This window comes from Lepidothrix coronata, unplaced genomic scaffold (genome assembly GCF_001604755.1).
Source record: "Lepidothrix coronata isolate B3197 unplaced genomic scaffold, Lepidothrix_coronata-1.0 Scaffold51, whole genome shotgun sequence".
NCBI classification, from domain to species: Eukaryota; Metazoa; Chordata; class Aves; order Passeriformes; family Pipridae; genus Lepidothrix; species Lepidothrix coronata.
This window is the reverse complement of record NW_016690231.1, coordinates 307,716-330,351: the sequence shown is the minus strand read 5'-3', so window position 1 is coordinate 330,351 and position 22,636 is coordinate 307,716. Positions and strand designations below refer to the sequence as shown.

The 22,636-nt window shown below is 40.9% G+C and overlaps 1 protein-coding gene across 1 annotated transcript in view; it reads left to right on the top strand.

Annotated features, from left to right (window-relative positions):
- Nucleotides 1-22,636, top strand: part of PPIL2 (peptidylprolyl isomerase like 2) — a 65,102-nt gene that overhangs the window by 12,090 nt on the left and 30,376 nt on the right. The window contains exons 6-12 of the mRNA XM_017815593.1: nucleotides 1,703-1,754; nucleotides 3,898-3,989; nucleotides 5,405-5,494; nucleotides 10,660-10,735; nucleotides 12,077-12,237; nucleotides 13,767-13,842; nucleotides 15,021-15,127. Of these exons, the coding sequence (XP_017671082.1) occupies nucleotides 1,703-1,754; nucleotides 3,898-3,989; nucleotides 5,405-5,494; nucleotides 10,660-10,735; nucleotides 12,077-12,237; nucleotides 13,767-13,842; nucleotides 15,021-15,127 (654 nt within the window). The remainder of the gene's footprint in view (nucleotides 1-1,702; nucleotides 1,755-3,897; nucleotides 3,990-5,404; nucleotides 5,495-10,659; nucleotides 10,736-12,076; nucleotides 12,238-13,766; nucleotides 13,843-15,020; nucleotides 15,128-22,636) is intronic.

Here is a 22,636-nt window from a genome sequence, read left to right as displayed (position 1 = left end):
AGCTCTGCATTCATTTAGTCATTTCAGAAGCTACCATTGCCTTTGCTGTCCTTCGTACCCTAGTAGTGGGCAGATAACTGGAGTGTTTTGGGGTTTTTTTTGAGAATCCACTTAAGGAAAAACAGCACTGGTCTTCCACCACATAACTAAATATAACCTAGCCTTGCCTCTTTTTTCCCTTCCCATCTTTTTCCTACTGGCCCTCATTGCTCTTCATGCTAATAAATTAGAGAGATGGTTACCCTTCTGGCAGCACACGAACCTGCCAGTTGGTTGAGAGCAGTTTGAGAAGTGCCTTTCTCTAAAGGAAGGAGTCCAGCTGTCACGATGTGTACACTCGGAGCTAAGAGTATGGATTTTGATTAGGCACAAAAAGCCCACTGACTTAGTTTCACGTGGTTTTGTTACCACTCTTTGCCACAATGATTGGAGCAGCAGTGTTGGCCCCCCTGGCTGGCAGATCTCCACTCAGAGTTGTTTATAAAGAGCTGTCTGTGGTATAAAAACCTCCCTAATCTCTTCAGGTGCATGTTTTGAGAAGAGAACCTATTCTTTCTTTTAAATGGCCTGTGCTGTGTATGCTTTTAATGATCAATTTGGCAGTGAAAGTGTCTCTGACAGTTTCTGACTGATACAATCAAAGGGTTTCTTTTTTATAGGTCTTAGATCCTGGCTCAGCCTTGAGCTTGCTGGGCTGGACGTTTGTCTCCAGTTGAGTGCCCCAGTGGAGCACTGCCTGAGCATCCCAGCGGGCTGTGGGATGCCCTGTGGGATGCCCTGCCATGCCAGTGATGTGCCCAGATCACAGAGTGACCCTATGGAATGACTGGCATACGCGGGCCTGCCCTGTCATGTTACTGAAGACTCACTGTTATTTTGGGTGTGTTTGCAGCTTTCGTGTCTTAGGGAGGGAGCAGCCTGATCATCCAGAAATGTTTACCAGCTTGGTAGTTCTTCCCTGCCCTGTCAGAAAGCCTTTGCAGAGAGAGGGCAGCAGAAAATGCCACAGAGATCCTTCAGATGAAGGTGGGAGAGCAGGAACTACCTTAGTTTGCAGTGTCCGCTCTAGAGCTGGAGATTATCCCAACCTCAGCTGCCATCTCAATTCCCTCTTCCATGGAGCTGTTACCCGGGGATTAAGTGGCTGAAAATCTCTCCTGGGACTCCCTTCATGACCTCAAATGCTTCTCTAGAGAACTTATGCTCCATTTCTCTTCACTATTGCTAGTTATCATGTGGGCTCTGCTGCACATTTCCTGACTAAAAGGAAAATTAGTTATTTCAGAAAAGGCATCAAGCTTGATTGTCAAAATGGTTTGGTGGCTTTATGGTTTGGTCCCAGCTGAATTGCCCCTTCTGATAGGCAGCAATGATCTTTGCCTCTTAGCTTTCCATGCAAAGTCCCCTTTCAGTTTGTGCTAAGACAGTGCAACTTCTTCAGCTTATTCCCTGTGGTTGGCACTGTACTGTGTCAAATACAGCCCTGTAAACAAATGTATCCCAGTTCTCAGGCTCTGGGAGTCTTGTTTTGGTGGGCTGTCTGTGACTTAAATTCCCAGGGTTCTGATGATTCAGACAACTTGCAAAATATTATTAATAAATTATGTACTATTAAAATCCTAACAGTGATGTTACAGTTTCCTTTTATTTCCTTAGTTACATTCTGTTGTGATTAATCTTTTTAATGCTTCATTTTCTTTAGAAACTAGATGCCAAATCACTTATAAAGCTGAATTTTGCTAAAAACAGTGAAGGTAAGTGCCGTCATTTTCTGTGATGGTGTTTTGTTGTCTTTTGGGGTTTTTTCCTTAATGAGTGCTTTAATAAATTCTAGTTTATCTTACTCATGGTAAAGTTACATAGTTTTTGTTCTCTATCATGGTTTTTATTTTTTGAGTAGAATAACTTCTCATGAGTGATATGTTTACCTTTAAAGTTCAATTTCTGTTTTTCTTTACACTGGGGAGCTGTAAATTATTCAGCAATTTCACTTCACTAGATCTGCTACTGCAGCAAGGTACTGTTTACTTTAAGGAAAGAATCAGAAAAGGCCAAATTTCTGTAATGTTATCTTATTTCTAACTTGCCTATGGCAATATTTGCTGTTCACTTGGTTTTGAGCAGGTTTTTGTTTATAAAAGGGATTAGACTTAAATGAACATGTGGGATTTTATGAGTAGAAGCACACAAGACAGCAGCCTCGAGTTTTATTTCTGCAAGATAAAAAATCTGCCATCTAAGAGAGGATGCTGGGAACAAAAGAGAAGAGTGGAGATGAATTCATCTGCTACAGAGCAGATAATGATTTCTTTGAAATGAGTGGCAAAGATTAGGTGGGAATAAAATTCTGGAGTGTCTGTCTCCTTATCTTACCAAAGTCCATGGACTACAAGCTTTTTCTGAAGCCGATGGATTTCTTCTGCACCTTGTGTTCCATCTGTCTCAAGAGCAGGGTGTTAAAAATTGATCAATAGTTTCTGTGGCCAAGGTTTTTGAAAAATACTGTGATATTGTGCTTTCCTTAAAGGAGTCCAGTTCATAATGCTGGTGTGGAATGACGACAGCCAGCCAGAAGCCTTTTCCTTAAGAGGGTGCATTCTGTGGCATTAATTGATCAAGGGAAAATGCAACAAAAGAGGAAAATTAACATGTTGTATTTCTGTCCATCAGCAAACTTTTCTTTAAATCTTAGCATGTAGGATGGTTGCTACATATGAGGATCCTCTCTGTTCACTCCTGTGTGATATAAAAGATCTTTGGGTATTGCAGTTTCTTCCATTTAATGATCCCTCCTGAGCTGAGTGCCTTCTATCCAGATCAACAGGTAGTTTTGCTTTTGCTAGAACTGAGGGCTCGCTCCAGCTGCATAACAAAGAGCAAAGGCCCATGTTCTCATCAGTTGGGCCATACCCTGAGGCCACTCCCAAAAATCCCTTTCTAACCTCCCTCTCAGTGTCAGTCCCTGGTGGCAGTGCCTTTCCTTCAGCTCTGGTGGCAGGAGCAGAGCCAGGCTCAGGTTTACCTCGTGCTGGGCTCGGAGCTGCCTCTGGCTCTCTGTGGGTGTCTCCTGGTACATCTCTGGGGGTGTTTGTCTCTCCTGTCTGCAGGTGCTGTCAGCAGCCTGTTCTGGCCTCCCTGCTGCTTTGGATTTTCAAGTGGTAATTAGGGAAAAAAGAGCCAAATAGGCCCAACTTATTTCAAAAATCTCACCCAAACCCCCAGGTCTAGCAAACTGATCAAGTATTAATAATCTTTTTCTAATTGCTTTCTGCTGAGACCATCCAGACATCTTTCTTTTTCCTCCTCCATTGCCCCCCATCAGTTTGCTTGCTGTTGACATGCTTAATATTTATGCTGACCCTCCTGGGAAAGTTCACAGCTTGATTAGAGCAGAAGCTGGGTTCCTTTTGAGTAACGTGTTCAAATTTAATGGCATCCTACTTGCCACAGTTGAATACAAATACTCCCCTCTCCTAAAAGCACAACAGCTGCTGGGAACTTTTAAACTTTTATTCCTGGGAACAAGAGTGTTCCAGAGCACTGGCCATGGTACAGGGGACAGGCTCATGTTATCAGTAGGTCTTTGGTTACAACAACAGCAGTTATAGGCTGGTACTGCTCAGATGTCAACCAAGTCAGACAGACTTCTGTGTCGGGGGACTGAAGGCAATAGATTTCAAAACTTGCTTGTTTTATAGTTCTCTGAAGTGTTACTTTTTCTAGCTCTTTATCTGCCACTGGAGAATCAAAATGTTGTTAAAATGCCATTAAATACATTGAAGTTACACTTCATATTAAAAATTAATGTAAAAATTCTCCACAGAGATAAGAGAAATTAGCTATTCCAAACAGTTGCAAGTCTTCATGTGAAATTTAAACTTTTTTACCTTCTATCAGGCAAGTACCACTGTCCAGTGCTATTCACTGTATTCACCAATAACTCCCATATTGTGGCCATCAAGACTACTGGAAATGTATTTGCCTATGAGGTAGGTTCTCTTGCATTTCGTTATTAATATTTTATACTTGATGCACTTCATTCAAGATCACAGAATGTTTTAGAAAGGCAGGTAGATTTTATTCTTATTTTACTACCAGGGAAATTCAAGAGGTGAACCAGCTTCACAAATTTTTGTCCAACCTTTGCTATCAAAATAGGAACAACCTTAGAATAGGAATTAATTATGTTTTTAAAACCTTTTTTGAAGTTAATCTGCATGCACTGAATCTTGTAGATCAATATGAGTAGCTTTTATATGCTCCTCAGTTGAATTAAAAGACAAGTTTTCTGTTGTCTTCTTTCTGCTGTCATCAGCAAAATACAAATTGCCTAATTTCTACTCATATCATAATGAATAAAAAAAGACTATTTTAGGTGGAGCTGGGGGAATAGCAGAGAGAATGCCTTAGTAGACACTTGAACTGCATTTGCATTTGAGTTTTGTGAACATTTCTGTGAACCTGAGTGGAATTTTATCTTTGCATAATCCTTACTGTAAAAGCAATGTTTATTTATTTTTCAATAGCAAATAAATCCTTCAATTAATGAATCCATATCCAGAGTTGTAAAAAGTCTGAACACTGAAACATCCGCTTTTTGAATTCTGGAGGGACTTTCAGACACTGAGAGAGGAACAAACTGAAACCATTACAATCAAGGAAGGGCTTTTTGAAAACTTGCTCAGATGTAACTGAACTGTCTTCATTCCAGCTGTGAGAGCAGTCCAGACTGGGTTAAAATAGGAAGCATTCTCTGTTCCTTCTAGAAGCACAGGGCTTTGATTGCTGTGGTTAAAAGGCAGGGGTGAGTTGAAGAGTGGTCTCTGTTAAACCCTTGTCAATACTGCAGAACTATTGCTCTGTTTGCTGCAATTTACAGGCCTGGGCTTTCTGAAGGAGCTGTGCCAAGAGGGTCTGTGTCCCATGTGGCACCACGTGGAGCAAAAGCATTTCTTGGGTTGTTATAAGCATGGAATTAATTTAGGGACTTCTGGAGGTACTAGAAAAATATTATCACTGTCATCTGAGGAGGACACAGGACATTTGGGTGAATAAGACAGATTCTGGGGTTTTTTTGCAGATAAGAGCTTAGAAAACTGAAAGCAAGATCTTTCTTATTTTGGCAGTACATTTATGATTAATTTGATTTAAACGGAGACTGCAAGATTCTTTTTTAAAAAAAATCATCAAGCCACACAAAACTATCAAGTTCTGTAGGGATGAGAGACAAAAGCCTCTTGTTTGTTGAAGCACATAGTGAAAATATTGCATCTGCAGTTGCGAATGAGGTGAAATTGTTTCTTTATGATTTGTACTGTAAGAGTTTATTGATAGCACATATTTACTGTAATATTTACACATGAGAATCCCATTTTTAATATCAGTGCCTTTGCCTGGCTGTTAGGCAGTCGAGCAGCTGAACATAAAACCAAAGAGCTACAAGGATCTCCTGACAGACGAGCCCTTCACTCGGCAGGACATTGTGACACTGCAGGTAAACTTTGCTCCCTGTTACCTGTTGTACCACACGGCTCAATATAAAACCAGATTTTTTGCAGCAGGTGAAAGGTTGCTATTCCACTGTTCTAGCAGAAAACTAGAATGCTTGAACAGAGAAACTCTGCTGTATTTTCTTTGTTATCCAGGTGAGCCACAACGATGCCATGTAACAGTCTGGAAGAGCAGTGAGGTGTCCTACATGGTCTGTGGCATCAAAAAAACATGGGTTAGAATGTGAAGTGTTTAAACTTTTAGGAAGTTGACATGTTGCATTAAGGCTGAAGTTGATTGTCCATCTCACTCTTTTGAAGATGTCTAAAAGAGTCAAAGCTTCAGAAAAGCATTTTCTATAGAGTGTTTCTCTAAAGGAGAGTAAAATAAGCAGCAAATCAGAGTATTTTCTCTAAATGCTTTTTCAGAATGTTTTTATTCTTAATAAATACCAGTGTTGGTCTTTTACTAATTTTAAAAGAATTAAAAACGAAATTAAAACAACAGTATAAACTTCAGACTGTAAAAGACAGTTATTTACAGATGAAGTTTAGTATCAAAAGTTCTAAAACTTTAGTTTAAAAGCAGGCACTTTTAAGCTTGCATGATATGAAAACAGGGGAAAAAGGATTCCAGGATCATTATTATAGAAATCACGAGTTAGTATGCATCTCATGAACAGTTCATTGCCACTAACCAAGACTAATACAGTCTAATTCAAATAGAAAAATATTTTTCATTTATGTCTAAATTTAAATTAAGTGTAGCCCTTCTTCCCTACTCCCCAGTGCTTCACAGCATGTTTTTAAATATTTTTACTCTGTTCCTTTGGGCCTGTTGCTGTTCAAGCTAATGCAACAAAGTAAAATCCAATGGAAGCAAAAAATGGAAGATCTTTTTTCAGACTGAAAGTTCCCAACAGAATGTAATTTCATTATAACTGCATGGTTGGTAATGGATTTGGAAATATAAAAAAGGACAACATGAATGGCTAAAAATGTGTCTGGGCAGCAGTATGGAAAATGAAGTTATTTTGAAAAAATAATTGAAATGTGCAGTCACTAAAAAAGTATTTTTGTGTGTTTTATAGGGTTGGAATTGAATGTATGTGTAAAGAGTGTATTCTTCTTACTTGCCTAGCCTTGATTTTTCACAGATACTCTAGTCCCCTAAGTCTCAAAGGGCAGCAGCTAGCAGTTTAGTTATTCCCTGTGTGGGTTTTTATCACTACTTTTCATCTTCATTTTGTTCTTGGCATGTTTCTGTCTCACTCAGAGGAATAACTTGGCACAAACCAAGTATATTCTGGTAGCTGGGCAGTCACTGGGGCATTGGGTGCCAGGAGGGCACGGCGATGCACTGCCTGCCCCTCTCACACCCTGTTAAGGTGGCATCAGTAATGTGTGAGTAGATTTGTTCCTCTGAAGGAAACAGTTCATTAGGGGTTGTTGTTATCTTCTGCAGTGCTATACTCTTCCTAAATAAGTTTAGAAATAGCAAATGCCCCATCTTGGAATGGGACTGGAAGAGACTTGACCATCTGTATGACCAGATAAAGTTTGACCTTCACCAAATTGGTTTTTAATTATTTTTTTCAGAAGAGTTTTCAACAAACAGACTAAAATGGCTTCAGGGTGTTGAAGGAGAATTAAGAGCCATTTCCTGCACTGTACATCACCCACTGCAAACTTGCATATGTAACTTGATTTCTCCTGTTCAAATGCTGCCCTACTCTGACTTGCTCTGGTGAGGCCAGGATTCAACCTGAAGTGGCATGACTAGTGTGGGCACTAAAACTGCTTGAGTGTATGTGATATAGAAGTGTGTTGCTATTTTCTCCTGATATTTTCTTCATATAAATTATTGAAAGCCAGCCTGATGTCTGCTGTACAGGCTCTCTTGTTGACAACCCTGCAGGCAGCGTGGTGGCTCCCCACTGCCAAGCTCTGCCACCTGTGGCTCTGTTCCTTAGCCAGAGTTCATGACTGCAATCTGCTGTGTTTCTGTGTTTCACCAGAGCTCTGTCCCAAATCCTGCTTCTCTTAAAAACCTCTTGGTTCTGGGTTGAAATTCATCCCTTTGTTGTTTTCCCATTCCCCCATGTGAATTGAGCACTGTGGTATCCAAGAGAGCTGCAATTGGGAGTGAGTTGGTATCACTGACCCTGCTGTTTGGCAGAAAAGTAGATATAAAGGAAGTTGCTAGAAAAACATTCTTTGCTTTGCAAATATCAGCTGAATAGGGCTGTCTGTAATAGTGTGGTTAGCAGTAGAAATTAGCATTTCCAGAGGCTGACTCTGAATGTCCTAGGAAACAGATGAGGTACATACCTGTGTTTGGTAGTGAAATACAACATGATAAATGGAAAATATAAATTATGTGTGTTTATAGATTATTTGTATCATCACATTTTTCTTTATTGATACATAAAGGGAATTCCTGCAGCTGCTAGGGGTGTTCTTTTATCAGAATAGCAATTGACCTCAAACTTGGCTTCTCTGTCCTAATATATATAATTTAAAAAAACAAAAAAAATTTGCTCTTTTCAGAGGAGCCATAATTGCATAATATTATTTTTCTGTTCTCGGTGCTAAACGTTATTCAAACACCAATCATAATCCTTCCCTGTTATGTTTTCTGCTAAGCACCATCTCAGCTGGTAGCTTTGAATTTTGTGTCCTATTGCTATAAAGTTTACTTGTTAAAAAAGGCAATTTTTTTTAATTTGAAACTAAAAAAAGCAAAAGCACAACTTTAGTTGTTAATAATACTGTCTTACATCTATGATGTTCTTGTCTTTGCAAAGGAGTCCTCAATGCTTCCTGCACATCCACATACAGAAGCTGCTTTTTCCCCTGTTGAAATGCAAATGTCCTGGGGTAGTGTGGCAGTTTTTCTTCAGCATATGGTGATATTATCCAGCCATGCAGGGCAGGAGGTAACGAGTAACACCAGACCCTGGGGTGTGAGATGGATTACCAGAACTGGAGTGCAGTTATTCAGGCAAAAGAGGCCATGGATTCTCATTTAATGTCTTGCTGATAATGCCAGAAATACATGTGACGTTGTTCCATATGATGCCCTTCCTGGACACCAGCACTCCTAGTATGACTGCATACTTTAGACTCTACCTCTTTACTTTAAAGTTGAAATTTCCATTTCTTGGCTTTGTGATCTTGCCACAAACTCAAGTCAAACTTTCCATCTTCTGCAGTGCAGGTCTTACACTGTCCAAGTTTCTCTTTCCTTACAGTTTATCATTTCATATAATTTTTCTCCCATCTCTACCAGTTCATATCTCTTTTAAATGGAATATTGCTGTTATATGTTGTCTGTGTTTCTCGTAAATTTAAACCCACTTATATTCTTTACTTTGAAAGAAAAGAAAAAAGGGTGTGGATAAATGCTACCAGGTTTGCTCCTGTTAAAGGAAAAAATGGAAGGCTCATACTGTTATGTGCTTCCATATGCCACTTTTATTGTTTCTGTATAACCCAATCAGCTGTGGACAAGACGTGGTTCCCAACAAGCTGTTAAACAGCACTGACATTTGTGGCAGGAAGCAGAGCTGATGAGCAGAGCTGGAGGTGGGTGAACTGCACACTGTTAATTGATATTTCACTCCACAGCCATTCCTCTTTGCTCTGTGTGCGACAGAAGGTCAGAGCAGATTTCCTCACAATTGTGGGTGAGGGCTCTGGGAGGGCCAACCCTGTGCCAATGGGTGTGCAGAGGAGCTGGTAAAGGAGCGGGACGTGGTCACATGTGAAGGTGACAGCCCTGAGAATAATGAGGGATCCAGCACGGCCAACCACATGGTAGGAGGGGGATCAGGCCTCCAAGAAATCACACGGTCTAAAACTGCTGGGTTTAACCTGCTTTTTGGCAAGTTGTGTGTATGGTGCTTAAGATTAACAGAGTTTAAGCTGTTTCCCTAAGTAGGTAAAACCAGAAAATGACAGGAAAAAAACAAGTGGAATAAAACTTGAAATTAATAGTTTTCGTAGTTTAGCTTTCTGGAAAACATTAAATTTGAGACTTTTAATAGTCATGATAGTTAGCAACCCTTTGAAGTCTTTATCTGTGCTAGTGATTTGCTAAACAGGAGTTTATGGTTTGTAACCTTAATAAGAAAAGCCCTGAGACTGCCAACCATGGTGATTTGAATGCATATTTTTAGACATGCTAAGACAAACAGAAGTAGGCTGAGTTACTCTTCATGGTTCATCTTCTGTTTTGGTTTTGTGCACTTACACAGAACTTATTTAAGTCTTTGAACTCTAGTCCTTAATCTTAACAGGATTGGGAACATCACCACGAGCCTGGCCTTTCTCTGACCAGGAGCTTGAGGCTTTGATGGTGTGGGTACATCCATCTGCCCATCCCTGCGGCTTCTCGTTCAGACTGCTCTGGTTCTGTGCCCAGTAGCTGTCAGGGATGCAATGAGAGGAGCTTGGCAGCCTAACTATTAGTGTTTAGACAGTTTTCTTCCTGAAGTGATATGTCTAAAGACTGGGCACACTTCTAAAAGTTAGGTAGTCCTGCCTTCAAAAAATGTGTCTCTTGTGTTGTAGGACTCAGTACCATCAGTGAGGAAATGGGTTGTGTCTTCTGCAGCACAGGTTGGACTGGTCAGATGTGTTTCTGCTCTTGGGGGTGATAGAAGCAAATGGTGTCTTGTGCTTAATGTTCACTGCACTGCTCTCATACTTAGCATGCTAATTCTAATCCATGCTAATTCTAATCAAACTTCTCCTAGTGTATCGTGATGCTGTGTTTTAGAGGGAGGAATAAATATGTCCCAGGTGTCCTGTGTAAGATGATACTCAAATTTCAACTTGAGGAACTATTTGTGAGGGTTTTTTCCACTGACAGAGGGAAACCTGTTTTGGAGTAGATGCATGGGTTGTCCCCCTTCTCAATGTGTGGTGACTCTTGCTTTGCAGAATCAGGAATACAAGAGTCTGTGTGAACAGGCTCATTGCTGATGTTGGTTGGGGTTGATGACTTTGTATTTTTTTATCTCTCTGTGGTTTGGGGAGTATGGAAGTTGTTCTGTGTCCCCCTGTTCTTTTATTATGGTGGTGTCTGCCCTTCAGACTAGTCTGTTGCAAGGAACTGGTGCCCACCAAGCTCTCTGACATTTCTTTTTTCAATTATTATTTTCAGGATCCAACAAACCTGGATAAGTTCAACGTCTCAAACTTCTTTCACGTTAAGAACAACATAAAAGTAGTTGATCCAGGTAAGGATGAGATGAAGGTGGGCTGAGAAAACCCCAGCCCAACTGTGGCATTGACTCTGTTTTCTGGTTGGACATCCCTCAATGGCTGGTGCTTGGAAAGCTTCTTGGAAACATGAATAACTTGTGGAATCTGTCCCTTGCACATCAAAAAGTGTAAACATATTTTGAAGCAAAGACATGATTCTTTGAGAACTCCTTAACTGTCTCTGTTGAGTGCTGTGCAAACAGGGAAAGCTTTCCATGCCCTTTGAGAGAGAAGTGAGGCCTGTTAGCCTCGTACCAGAACCAAAACAAGGGAACCTGCCTCTTCTCACACTCCTCTGCTAGACCTCCTTCATATTTATCAGCAAAGTATTGCCCATCCTTCTGTCTTGAGAACAATGGGCATCTTCCAAGTAAGATTTTTCTCAAATAATCCCAAAATTATGGTTTTGGTGAAAAATACAATGCTTTTTTTCTAGATATCCTAGACACTTGATTTTCATTTATTTTGTGATTTTTTGATAGCTAAATGCTTAGTAATATCTGCTAATATTAAACTGCTGAAGGAAAAAAATTCTCTCCTTTGCCCTTGTGGGTTCCTATAGACCTGTTTCTAATGAGGTCTGATTGCTAATTCTAAGCAAAGTGTGTTTCTCTGGGTCTTATTATGCTCATATCTGGTTTTTGGGGGTTTTTTTGGTTTTCTTATCTACTGTTCTGCAAGCAAGCATCTCTTTCTATTTACCTGCTCAGAATAAGTGGGTATTATCTTGGAAATGGCATATATAATATCTAGCAAATAGTAGGCATATCAAGATAGAGAACAAGTGAAACTTTTAAAAATTAAAAAAATAAAATTAAAAACTAAATAAATCAAATTCTACAGTCCAGTCCAGCAGCCTCCTCCCCCAGTATCACATGAAAGATCTGATCCTGGGATTTTTGCATCATGGCCATTCAGTGAGGAGATGAAGAACAGAAGTCTATATTGTATCCAACTGTATTTTGCCTTTATTGTTCTATAAAAATTTTCCAAGGCTTGAATGGACTTAGGTAATTTCTCATGGTTTCAAATAAATTTTTATGGTAATTGGATTAATTATTTTTTTCTTTTCATGTACATCATATTGGCATTTATTGTGCTATATTTCAAGCAACACTATATTACAATGTCATAAGTGTTGCTATTTGTCACTGTCTGCAGGAATAAATATAGTAACTAAACCTTTTTGTTTTTTAAAAAAAAAATAAAATTAATACCTGGCAGAGTTTCGTGTGATTAGATATGTAATAAACTGAAGGAGAACAAAATACAGTGTTTCTTTTCACTCTGAAGTGATTTAACTTTGTCTTACCTAGATGAAGAAAAAGCGAAATTGGATCCATCTTACTATTTGAAAAATACAAACACAGAGACCCGAGAGACTTTACTGGAGCTTTATAAGGAATTCAAAGGCGATGATATTTTAGCAGCTACTATGAAGGCTCCTGAAAAGAAGAAAGTGGATAAGCTGAATGCAGTAAGTTGACTTAATTTGCAGTTTGGCACTGACTGACTTCTTCAAGAATGGTAATAGATGTTTTTCATCTTAGGGGCCATATTGCAGCATAACCAGACACTGTTCCTTCTGTTTTCTGTCACATGGAAATTTGTCATAGATGAAAATCTGAGAATCGTATCGGGATTCCTTAGAACAGCATTGTATGTGTCAGTGAGTTTCTGTTTGTTAAATCATTGTAAATGAACCCACACATTTGAGAACTGGAGCACAATAAGAAGAAGAATCCTTATGATGTGGTTATGATGTGTATGTTGGCAGAACCTTTTTCCCAGGTTGTAATCTCTCACTTTGAATTTGTTTATCATTGCTTCCTGCAGTTATTGACAGAGAGAGCACACCTTGAGGGCAGTGCAAGTGAATCATTTCTGGTGTGGGCAAATATATAAATCATCCACAGCTGCTTCTCCATTTCTTTTTCCACTGGAATGCAGGATTTTAGTGGAATATTTTAAAGGATGTTCTTACAGGTGCATGTTACTCTGTGTTCATGGTTCTCAAGAGAAATAATTCATCTACATCTAGATTTCCTACATCAAAGGCTGTTTGTAATGGGCAAGACAGAGTATTCTTCTGCCCTTTAATAATTCTGGGATGTGTGTGCCTACTTGCTTTGATTACAGCTCTTAGTGAGCAGGCTTAGGGACGGATTAGGGAATGGATGTGACCAAGAAGGAGGATCACATTTGCTCCTTTTTCAGGGCATTGTTGGGTTATAATAAAAAAAAATATAGGGAGAAGAAAAGGAGGGGAGAGACAATGGTGAGCTCTCACATATTAGGGAGTGGGATTGTCAGCTGATAAGGTGGATGGGCATGGCTGTAACTTCCTTAGGGTGCAGTGAAACCTTGAGGAATGAGCCCTGGCCTGGCCTGGATTCTTTACAGGCATTGCTGCAAAGCTGCTAAACCTGTCTCAGGGTTTATTAGATCTTTGTAATTTACTCCAAAATCCATGTGTGACGTTAACATTTCCTTTCTGCAGAAGAATTACAGGGCTCAAAATAGACAGTGGGAGCCATGGGACAGAGCCTGTGCTCGCAGAGGGGCCCTGTGTGGGAGGGGGTGCTTTGCTCTCCCCTGTGCTATCTCTGTGCTTCACTGGTTTCCTTCCACTCACTCAGCAACACTGGAGACTTTTACAGATGTCTTGCCAGCAGTGCTCCTTTCCTATCTCCACCTGTGGACATACAAATAAATTCTCATAATAGAATCTTTGCATAGTGATGTATTAAACTGTAGTGGAAACATTAAGCCCCTTTGGCTCAGCTCATGAGCAGCCTTAACTCCAGTTTCATCAGAGCACATGTTGGGGTAGCAGATGGAGAATTATTGCTGCTCTGGATATTTGCTTCTGTCAGAAGGAGCTGGAGCAGAAAGTTTGCCCTCAGAAGGATGACATTTGTGTGTTTCTTGTGCTTATATAGTATCTTTAGGAGATAAATTCTAAGATCTAATGCCCTTTTCATGTGCTTTTTCCTCTGCAAACAGGCTCACTATTCCACTGGAGCTGTAAGTGCTTCCTTCACCTCCACTGCAATGGTGCCTGAAACTACTCACGAAGCAGGTACCAGAGCCCCTCCCTACCTTCCATTTTCAAGTGTGCTCCTTGGCACACACACACTGATTGGGACTGAAGGAATGCACTGATGATTGGTCAGTACCAATGCCATGGAAATGTATTCCCTAAGCAGATACAGACTTACTTTCCAGTGAGCTCATTCTGAAAATAATGGAGCAATTATGAATTAGCTTTGGCTTTGAATGGCAGTTACTTTTGTTGAATGGAAATTAATGGGACATTTTTTATGCCTAGGGACCACAAAGCGAGATATTCCCTTATGTAAGTTAGGAATGAAGTATAATCTTTCCTCAGATAGCATACAAAGTCTTGCCCACCTTTTTGGCCTACCTCAGTATTGGTTAGAAGGACAGCAAGTTTTGTGGTGATAACTTTTGATTCACTGCTTTTCCAGGTAACATGAAAATGCATTTTAATACAATAAAGTTTTCCTTTTATTCTCCAGCCTAAACAAAAATGTATAAAATTTATTTAATTTGGATATTGATTAAATAGCTGAGTGATTAGTATTTCCAGTTAAAGAGAGAGGTCTGGCTTTGGGCACGAAAATTCAGACATCACACACTTAGGCAAAGATTGAATACCGTGTTTCCCAAGTTCAGTTCCTTTACTTGGTGTATTACAGTGATTTGCAGGTGACTCTTTAAGTATTGAAAATATCTGACTAACTGGACATTTTGACAAAATGGAAATGGAAACATCCTAGATTGATCCTTTGGTTTGACTTTCCAGAAATGTCCAGTAGCAACTTCATTTGTTTTCAGAACTGGGTAGGTCTCTGTATGTCAGCAGTTTGTGGTTGACTGATGACTACCTGCTTGACTTCCAAGACTGACAAGAAAAAATTTGGTTTCAAAGTAAAGTTTGTGGTTGGTAGACATTACTTGAAAATTATAGTTTGTAATACTAAATGCTTCTCTGATTTAAAATATAGATTATATTTTTGGTTCTCAAGGAGTTGGTGGTTTTCTATAATGGAAAGTGTTTTGCACAGAGATTAATATGAGGTTATTGGAGATAAATTGCAGGGTACAATCCCTGAAGACCCAGTACCCAGGGGAAGAGGTCAGACAGGGGAATCTGTGAATTGTTTTCTGATGATTTCTAGAGATCAGTGAGTAAGCTTCCAGAGAGCTAATTGTTTGTCTTTTCCTTTGCTACAGCTGCTATTGAAGATGATGTTGTGAGGTACCAGTATGTGAAGAAGAAGGGATATGTGCGACTTCACACTAATAAAGGAGACCTAAACCTGGAGCTGCACTGTGACATGGTACTGTGCCCCACAGGATGTATCTCTGTAGATAAGAAACAGAATTGGAGCTGGCAATGGAAATGTCAAAGGAAAACAATTGTGTGTAGTTGCAGTAGGTACAGATAAATAACAAGCTTTCAGTGGTTTTAATGTATTTTCATACATACACAAAACTCCATTTGTTAAATCTAGGTATTATTTTACATATAATACTACTATATGTATAAATGTTCTTTGTAAGCAGTCCCATTGTTTTAATAGACTACTTACAACATGCCAAGGTACATGTTTAGAGCTTCAAAGGGACAGGATTAGTGACCCAAACAATGACAAAGAAGGAAGAGAGAAAAGAGAAGGCAGAGCACAGAGAAGAGAGAGTAACCCAAGGTTACACAGCAGGTTACTGACAGAACCAGGAAAAGAACCTCAATGAAACCAAGAGCAGTCTGTCAGCCTGAGTATGTGTAGTTGAGACCCCCAGAAATGGTTAGATTTGTTTTTAAAGCCTAAGCTTTACAGAACAGACCTACATGAAAACCTTAGAATATGTTTTTTACTCCCTGCTGTCTCAGTTTTAAAAGTTCAAGTTTTCAAACATCTTCCATTTGCTGTTAGGAGAAGTTAATTTTAAAAAACAACAGACTAGAGTTTTTTTATAGTCTGTACAGTCTGATTCTGGGGGAAATCTGTGGCTCTTAAAATAATAAACATGGCAAGACAGGATAGATGGATGAGTTGTGGCAACACTGATGTCTCGGACGTCACTGCTTGATAGTGTGTTTGCTTATTTATTTGTACAGCCACATCTATAAAAGGAAAAAAAAATCAACATAAAAAGCCCAAACCTTCCATTGTTTGCTGAGATTTTTGACTCAGGAGATTATAGCCCTAAAGGTAGATGTTTTAGAAAGCTGAAGCATGGGAATAGAGGTTTAGATGGTAAAATTTCTGCTTGTTGTAAGCCTCACAGAGTTTAAAAGTAAGTGATGCTGGTTGGGAGCTGGGGTGCCTGGTGTGAAATCCAGAGATGTACTGGGAGAATGCATCCATTTTTGTCTGTGAGAAAGAAAAAGGTACAAACAGCATAAACCTTCCAGCTTTCCCTTCTCTTCCTTTCTCTCCCAGGAGTCAGGCACAAGATATGTGCAAACATCTCGAGCTGATCTGTGGAACAGTCTGAGAACCTCCACAGCAGCCTGGTGTGCTGGGAATCCTGTAGGGCACTGCCATCCCTGCAGGTGTTTGCCATGCTCTTAAATAGGAACAGGGTAATAAGGCAAAAAGCAGAGGAAGTCAGTACAGCAATATTTGGGGGAAGCAGCAGAATGAGCAGATTGCATTGACTCATTTGTTTTGCCATATGTTCCAAAGTGGCTCCTGGCTGGCGCAGCCTGACTGCAGCTATTCCTATCAGCGTGGGCTTTTGGGCCACATATGTGACCAGTGGCACTCTGTCCTGAGGACCCAGTCTCAACTGCTCATTATAAACTTCCTGTATGATATCCATTGTGTTCCTTTTTTTTCAGATGAATTCCTATTCATCTCCCTTTCGCACACAAAGCTTCCTCATGTACACATTGGAAGTGTGTGCTGTTTTACACAACCAGACATGCTTGAACACTGACCTCCCACCATCTGTTCCTTTTGTGTTGATCAAATCTGTGTGAATTCAGCAGACCTTTGGCACTGCCGAGGGGAAAAAGATATATATTTAGAATAAATAGGAAAAACTTGCTGCTTTAGGGACGTTTTCACAACATCCACTTTAGGTCATCACCTTAGGTCTATGAAATCAGTCCTTTCCGGGAGGCACTTGTTTTTCTCCCTTTACTATATAAGGAGTTTGTGCTTCTAACTTTGGTTTTCCTGCATCACACTGAGGTTTAGGCACCTAAGGTCACTCAGTGCAGACAGAGCAAACATCTGTCACAAACATGGACCTAGACCAGCTATGATGGATCTACTGAGATTGCAAAGACATAGAAAATGGAGAAGTGCCAAAATCTAAGCATTGTTAAACACATGTAGTTCACCCTGCCTGTGAATATGCATGGAAACAGTCTTAATCATATGCCAAGTGTTTATCAGCTTTTCTGGCTTATCCAGTGCACAGGCTGAACCAGTCTGGGAGCTGCTTGGAGCTGTGTGGAGAAATGGTTTACAGACAAAAGTTGGTTTTCTTACAAAAGTGTAGAATGTGGGTAAGGTCCTTGAATACAATCAGGGGGAGCTGGGCTGTAACATAATGCTCACCCACATTAATGTGCACTGGCTTTTTTGTTAATTGCTGAGGGATATCCTGTGCTCTGGTTATTCTGGAAGCCACCCCAGCAGTGATCATATTTGTGCAGTACTGCAAATAAATGATTGTGAAATGCTTAAGGAAGCTTGAGGGGGAGGTTGCTCTATAAATATGGCAGATAAATACTGTGTCCAGTATATACTGTGCAACATTTGAATTGCATTTTAAAATAGTCTTATGGTTTAGATTTCAGTCTATAATTTGAGGTGAAGTCTCCTCACTAAAATAGAGAGCAGCAAGTGACATATTTGCTGTTTAAGAGTGTATGTCTGCTGAGTCTCCAGTTGTATATTCGTGCCTCTGGGCTGTATTTAAGCAAAATATTCTTGCAGTTGTGCTCTCGGCACTCTGCACAGCTCCTACCCAGGAACTCTTGCCTTCAGGACCCTTCTTGGGTTCTCACTCCCTCTCCCTTCATAGCTCTGTTGTCTCCTTTCTTTCCCATTTTTTGTGAGCTATCTGGCAGTATGGATTGTTTGGAGTTCAGTCCATATGTACACATGGAAACTTTTGTTTAAAGATAAATCTAGGATTCTTCATATACAAGTACTTTAAGCTGTCAGTCAATAAGATTGATAGTGATGAAATTCTTCCTAGCACCAAAAACCTAATCTAGAAATGTTTTATATTGATCCAGGGGAGAAAATCAGTGTTGCAGTGTGATTGAAGTCATCAGTTACTTTGTGACATGATTCAGAAAGAATATGAAATAGGGCTAGAATCCAGATATTTTCAGTGCTTGAAATCACTTGTTCAGAGCACCAGAAAACTTCACTTATGTTCCAGAAAGATGATGTGTGGTTTAAGTTATCGTCCTGAAAAATGCAATTAAAAGACTTCAGCAGATAAGCTGGATTTTTCTCTACCCTTTTGAATTTGTGCCTCAAATGAGCAAAGCCACACTCCTGTTCTCTCTGCGTCATAGCTGTGCCTACTGCTCTTTTTTGCCATTTGTTTTTCTCCCAGTCTTCTTATTGAGATACAGCATGTTCCCCCTGATGGGGACTAATCAGGTGGCCATTTGTAGGGACGTTTTCCAGGAAGCTAAGTTCCCCTGTGCATAAGCAACATTTGTTGTATATACTAATTGGATGCAAATTTACAAAAATGCTACTTACCAGAAGTAATTCTGGCAAGTACAGAAGATTTAACAAGTGTTATCCTTTAAGTTCTAGTCTTATGCTTTGCTGAACAAATAAATTATGAAGAAATAACTGATGAAAGGCAATGAATTTCACTGGATTTCTTGTATTTTATTTACTGTGATTTTTCTAGTCTCCTCAAGTTCTTTTAGCTGCTTTAATCAGGAACAGCTGTATATTATCCATGTGTATTCTGCTGTAGTAGTCGCTAGAGTGGTGCAGTTATACCTTGTAGGTGGTGGAGCAACCATTTTTAAAAATATATATGTATGTATGTATAAATACATAAATGTAATGCTCGAGAAGACCCTGGCAAAATGATGAACCCTTGGTTTGGTGTTCAAACCTCCTTTCTCTCTTTGTGAGTTCTCCTCACAGCAGTGGTCGCTCTGGGGTGATGATCTGGTGGTTAAGCACATGCTGATCATGGTAATTCAATACTAATCCATAACTGCCACAGCAGTTTTTGTAAATTCACCTGTCTCTCTCACTTTAAGGTTTAAGGGCAAGTTGACATAATAAAGAAGAATGTGAGATGGATTTCAAAGCTCCATCCAGCACTCCACAAATGTTTTTTGAGGTTTTAGGACCTGGCAAACTCTGCCTAATGATGATGTCTTGGCATAGCTATCTAAAGAAGCCATTATTTGACAAACATTGATGTTTTAATCTTTTGAGGCCTTTTGGCCTGTTAAACATGCCTGTGATGTACAGTTGTGTAATCCAGCCCCTGTTCTTTGAAATCATCTCCTTTTGTGTGAGGGACTGTTCTGAAGATCAGAAGCCTGTAAACTTCTTATCCATTTCCAGTGGGAAAGAAGTGAGTTGCTGTAAAAATCCTTTGACCTCTTGGCATGATGAGGTTCTCCATTCTTCCTGAATCTCTCATTTTCTTTCTGACTTAAACCTCCAGTCTTGCTTTCTGTCAATGTCATGGCACTGTCTGGCAAATAACTGGCTGATGTTTTACCAGTGTCTGTCCACTCAGTTAATATGACTGTAGGGATGAAGTACAGTGGTCTTGGCGTAGTTTTAATGGCTTGTTTCATGTTTTTTCATCAAAATAGGTGATTATAGGAAGAGCTGCAACTTTCAACTTTGAGAGTTCTTGTCAACAGAAACTAAAAACAAACAAACAAAGCTGTGCTTTTCCAGTAGAAGAGCAGCTGGATAAAAGTGTTTGTTGGAGAGGATGTTGTTTCTTCTTGGTGTGCTTTTTCCTCAAAGTGCTACCCTAGCAGATCTGTTGCTCTTTGTGGTGGAGAGTGGGATGGCTCTGCACAGCCATCTTGATTAACAGGTCATTTCTAGGTTGTTCTAAGTAACTGGCAGCTCATACTTCAAATAGTTTAACTTTGGGGGCATTAACAGCTGCTTGTGGTTTAACCCCAGTCAGCAGCTCAGCCCCACACAGCCACACGCTCACTCCCCACCGTGGGATAGGGGAGAGAGCCAGAAAAGGGAGAACACGTGTGGGCTAAGATAAAGGCAGTTTAATAGGTAAGGCAAAAGCTGCACACACAAGCAAAGCAAAATAAGACATGAATTCACCACTGCCCATGGGCAGGCAGGTGTTCAGCCATCCCCAGGACACCCACAGTGGTGACTTGGGAAGACAAACTCCATCACTCTTAACATTCCCCCCTTCCTCCTTCTTTCCCCGGCTTTATATGCTGAGCATGGTGTCATATGGTCTGGAATACCCCCTTGGTCAGTTGGGATCAGCTGTCCTGGCTGTGTCCTCTCCCAACTCGTTTTGCACCCCCAGTCTGCTCACTGGTGGGGTCGGGTGAGAGGTAGGAAAGGCCTTGACTCTGCGAGCCCTGCTCAGCAATAGTGAAAACATCTCTGAATTATCAACACTGTTCTCAGCACAAATGCCAAACCCAGCCCCATGCTAGCTGCTCTGAAGGTTCACTCTCCCCCAGCCAAAGCCAGCACACAGCCATGCTGGAGAGAGAAGGAACATTTTCGTGGGAGATGTCTGTAGGAAATGCCCTGTCTGGCTGCTGCCATCATGTGCCTGTCCTCAGTGCTGTTTTGCAGCAGTGAAGGGGCAGTGGGAGTCCCTGATGTCCCCCCTGTCCATGCCTGAGTGGGACATTCAGCGTGGGGTTGTCAACCTCTCCCAGCACTGTGGGGCTGCTGCCCGGGGCTGTCTCTGCATGGCAGCCTTTGGCCTTGGATAATTAGTGGGAAGGCATTCTGCACATTTGGACCCTTTCTGCCTTCCCAGCTGCCCTGACAAGCTGGATTTTGGAAGGGAGTTGGTTGTTATTGGATGCCACTCGATTTTTGACGTTTTCAGGCATGAGGTGCAGCCATCCTATCCCAGCTGTGTCTGCCCCTCAGTGATCCTGACCCCGAGGATGAGGAGGATGGAGTTACACAGCCACTGCTCTGCCTCCTTCTCTGACATATTTCTTGTTTGTACCTTGGCTGCTCTGATGAGAGCATGGGTGACCTTGGGAGGCTGATGGCTACCAGAGCTGTCCTGTCTCCATGGAAGTTGTTACAGGTTGCATCTTCTGAAAAGGTGGGATTTATGTGCAGTCAGTTGCAGGCTGGTGAAATGCCAGGGAGCCTCCATGGGACCTGCAATATGCCAAGTTTTACAGGTGCTGGAGGTTGCTCAAGCAATTAAAGTTGCATCCTTGTTTAGACTGTGTCTACCAGTGCTGTGCCCTGCTTGCCAGCCCCATCCTTATCAGCACCCAGCCCTGCACTGTGCTGTCTGACAAGCTCCTCAACCCTTGTGTGATGACAAATTTGAGAGGGGTGGGAAGAGGATTGTTTTCTTTTCTACCACTGCAATAAATGTAAGTTAGAGGGAAAGTAATAACTGTGGCTAGAGATGCTGACTCTGACTCTGCCTCTGGAAAAGTAGTAGTTAAAAATGACAAATTAGATGAGTGAATTAGATGCCTTATTTCACTTGAATTGTGCTCGGCTAAACTGATTGATTGTCCCTATGTTTGCAAAAAAGTGAGAAGTAAAACTGAAGTGTGTCGTCTTTTTACTGGCATCTTGTCTAAGCTGAGCATCTTGCTTAGACTTTGAAAAAGTTTTTGGTAGCATAGTGAATGTCAGTATTGTGTAAGAAATGCCTTTTAAAAGTGAAATTTAGCTATCTGCTGAAGTCTTTGCTAAGTAGCTGATTAAATTACCGTGGATTTCTGTGTAATGAGAATGCATTAATTCTTCTCTTTGTTCTAAGTGAACTTTGAGGCTTTGAGGTAGCAAAATAGGCAAATGTTTGCTGTCAAGTCAGTAATCTATTACCTGAGGCATAGTTTGCTTGTTCTGATTCTTTTTTGTTACCAGTAAGTATCTGACCAGGTGTTTCCCCCCCAGTGCCCTGGTGCTTTCCTGTCTGCAGTGCTCCCTCACTGAGCTGTGCTCCTCTGACCACGGACCCCAGAGTGGCCCCAGCGGGTTTGCTCCCCGTGTGACCAGGCTGGGAAAGGGGCCCCTTCCCTCAGCTGGGGCCTTCTTGAACTGAACCACCACAACCTGTCCCAGCTCAGCCCCTCTGGCACACAGGAGAGCTGTCAGCAGGAAAGAAGAGCTGGCAGGGAGTGATGTTTAGGTCTGTAGTAAACGTTCTTCCTACAGGAAATGTCATGGGCTTCCCTCAATGAAATTCTCCCTATGCTTCTACACTGCACTTTGTGGAGCTTTTGATTTTCTTGTCCCTCTTGCTCTGAAATGTGCTCCTGGTCCGTTGGTGCATAGTGAAGTAGGGCAGTTTAAATGGCCTTCCAGAACAGTATTGCACATTGAAATGCTCTAGAAACATTTATGTGTCCAGTTTCTTTCCATGCCTTGGAGGAGGGAACAAACACTTGCACCTGATAGACGGTGATTCCTGAAACTGCTCTATTACAGTTGGCTCTGACTACACCCTAAATAAAGCCAAGCTTTTATTGCGGAGTTCTTGTCTGTGTGGTGGGTGGGCTGTGAGCACTACAGATTGAAAGGGATGGGGAGGACTGAGTTTAAACCTTACCAAATCACCTATTTATGGGTTCACACATTAGAAGGGTTGCTGAATGAACAGTTACAAGATTGAAAATGCTATAT